We start from the raw sequence: 1178 nt of genomic DNA, 5'->3' as shown, positions 1-1178 counted from the left end.
CAGCGCGTATCGATGTTGATGACGCTAGACGTAGATCGAATGCTGATTGGTTGAAACGCTGAGTTGACCCGGGAAAGAGAAAAGCTTCACGGAAGTGGACAAAAATGCAGGCGCTCGAAAGTTTCGAGGAACAGTTAGCTGAACAAATTGCGTTACACCACAACCTTTATGACCCTGGACACAAGTATTACAAGAACCCGCACGTTAGCATCAAGTCGTGGCAAGAAATAGCAGCCGCCCTCCAGACAGAGCCGGACAAATGCCGCGAGAAGTGGAAGCAACTTCGGGACAGGTATGTTCGGGCCAAGAAAAAGTTCAACAGCAAAAGCAGCCAGCCAGCGAGACCAGCGAGAACCCCTCCGCTGCTGAAGTCCCTGTCGTGGCTGGACGGGTACGTGAAACACAGGAATGCCGTGACGAGGTACACAATAGAGGTACGAGACGCAATAACTTCCAGCTGTGCAGAAAAATAAAAGTAAACAAACTATAAGAAGGTTTGGGTTTTTTACAGTTCATGTGTCCTTACTAGAGTCCCGAAGACTTCTCATCCTCCCCCGCAGGGCCGGCCCAGGTGCTGGAAGACATGGCTAACCCTGTAAGTGTTCCTGTTTGTGTGTGATGTTTTGATGCCCTTCACCTGTATGTTTAGCTATGTACAGTCATAGCGGAAGTGTTTGGTGCTGTTACTGAATCTCAGTATTTTTACACTGGTGCTTTTTTTCCTTTAGTATCCCGATAAATCCCAGAGTTCAGCTGCAGCATCCCCTGGACCGTCACCACACAACAGCAGCCAGGGAGGCGAAATACAAGTAAGAGCTTTTACAGGACTAGCCTGACTGGCACAGACATGTGTGGTTCATCTATTATGCTATTTTAAATATATTTGTTATAGCACTGTGTATAATCAGATGACAAAAACTTGGTTGCTTATAAACATTTAACAGAACCATATTTACATATGGAAAAAATGGGAATATACACATACACAAATGGAGAATGTAACATTACTCAAGACTTTGTGGACTGGTGCCAGCTGAACTACCTCCAGATCAACGCCAGTAAAACCAAGAAAATCATGGTAGACTTCCGCAGGCACAAGCATTCTCCACTGCAACCACTGAACATCCAAGGTATGGACATTGAGGCTGTGGACAGCTACAGGTACCTTGGTGTTCATC

The 1178-nt window shown here is 46.1% G+C and overlaps 1 protein-coding gene across 2 annotated transcripts in view; it reads left to right on the top strand.

The window, feature by feature from the left end:
• Positions 1–56: 56 nt before the first annotated feature.
• Positions 57–1178, top strand: part of LOC102295485 (transcription factor Adf-1) — a 2823-nt gene continuing 1701 nt past the window's right edge. The window contains exons 1-3 of one of the 2 annotated variants that reach the window (XM_005953517.3): positions 57–434; positions 530–595; positions 729–809. In XM_005953517.3, coding sequence (XP_005953579.1) covers positions 105–434; positions 530–595; positions 729–809 — 477 coding nt within the window. In that variant the 5' untranslated portion in view covers positions 57–104. The remainder of the gene's footprint in view (positions 435–529; positions 596–728; positions 810–1178) is intronic. The other variant, XM_005953518.3, reaches the window with a different exon arrangement.

The sequence above is a fragment of the Haplochromis burtoni genome, unplaced genomic scaffold (genome assembly GCF_018398535.1).
Source record: "Haplochromis burtoni strain Fernald_Lab_line unplaced genomic scaffold, NCSU_Asbu1 Contig_4934, whole genome shotgun sequence".
Taxonomy (NCBI): domain Eukaryota; kingdom Metazoa; phylum Chordata; class Actinopteri; order Cichliformes; family Cichlidae; genus Haplochromis; species Haplochromis burtoni.
The sequence above is the reverse complement of the archived record's forward strand: the minus strand, read 5'-3'. Positions and strand labels throughout refer to the sequence as shown.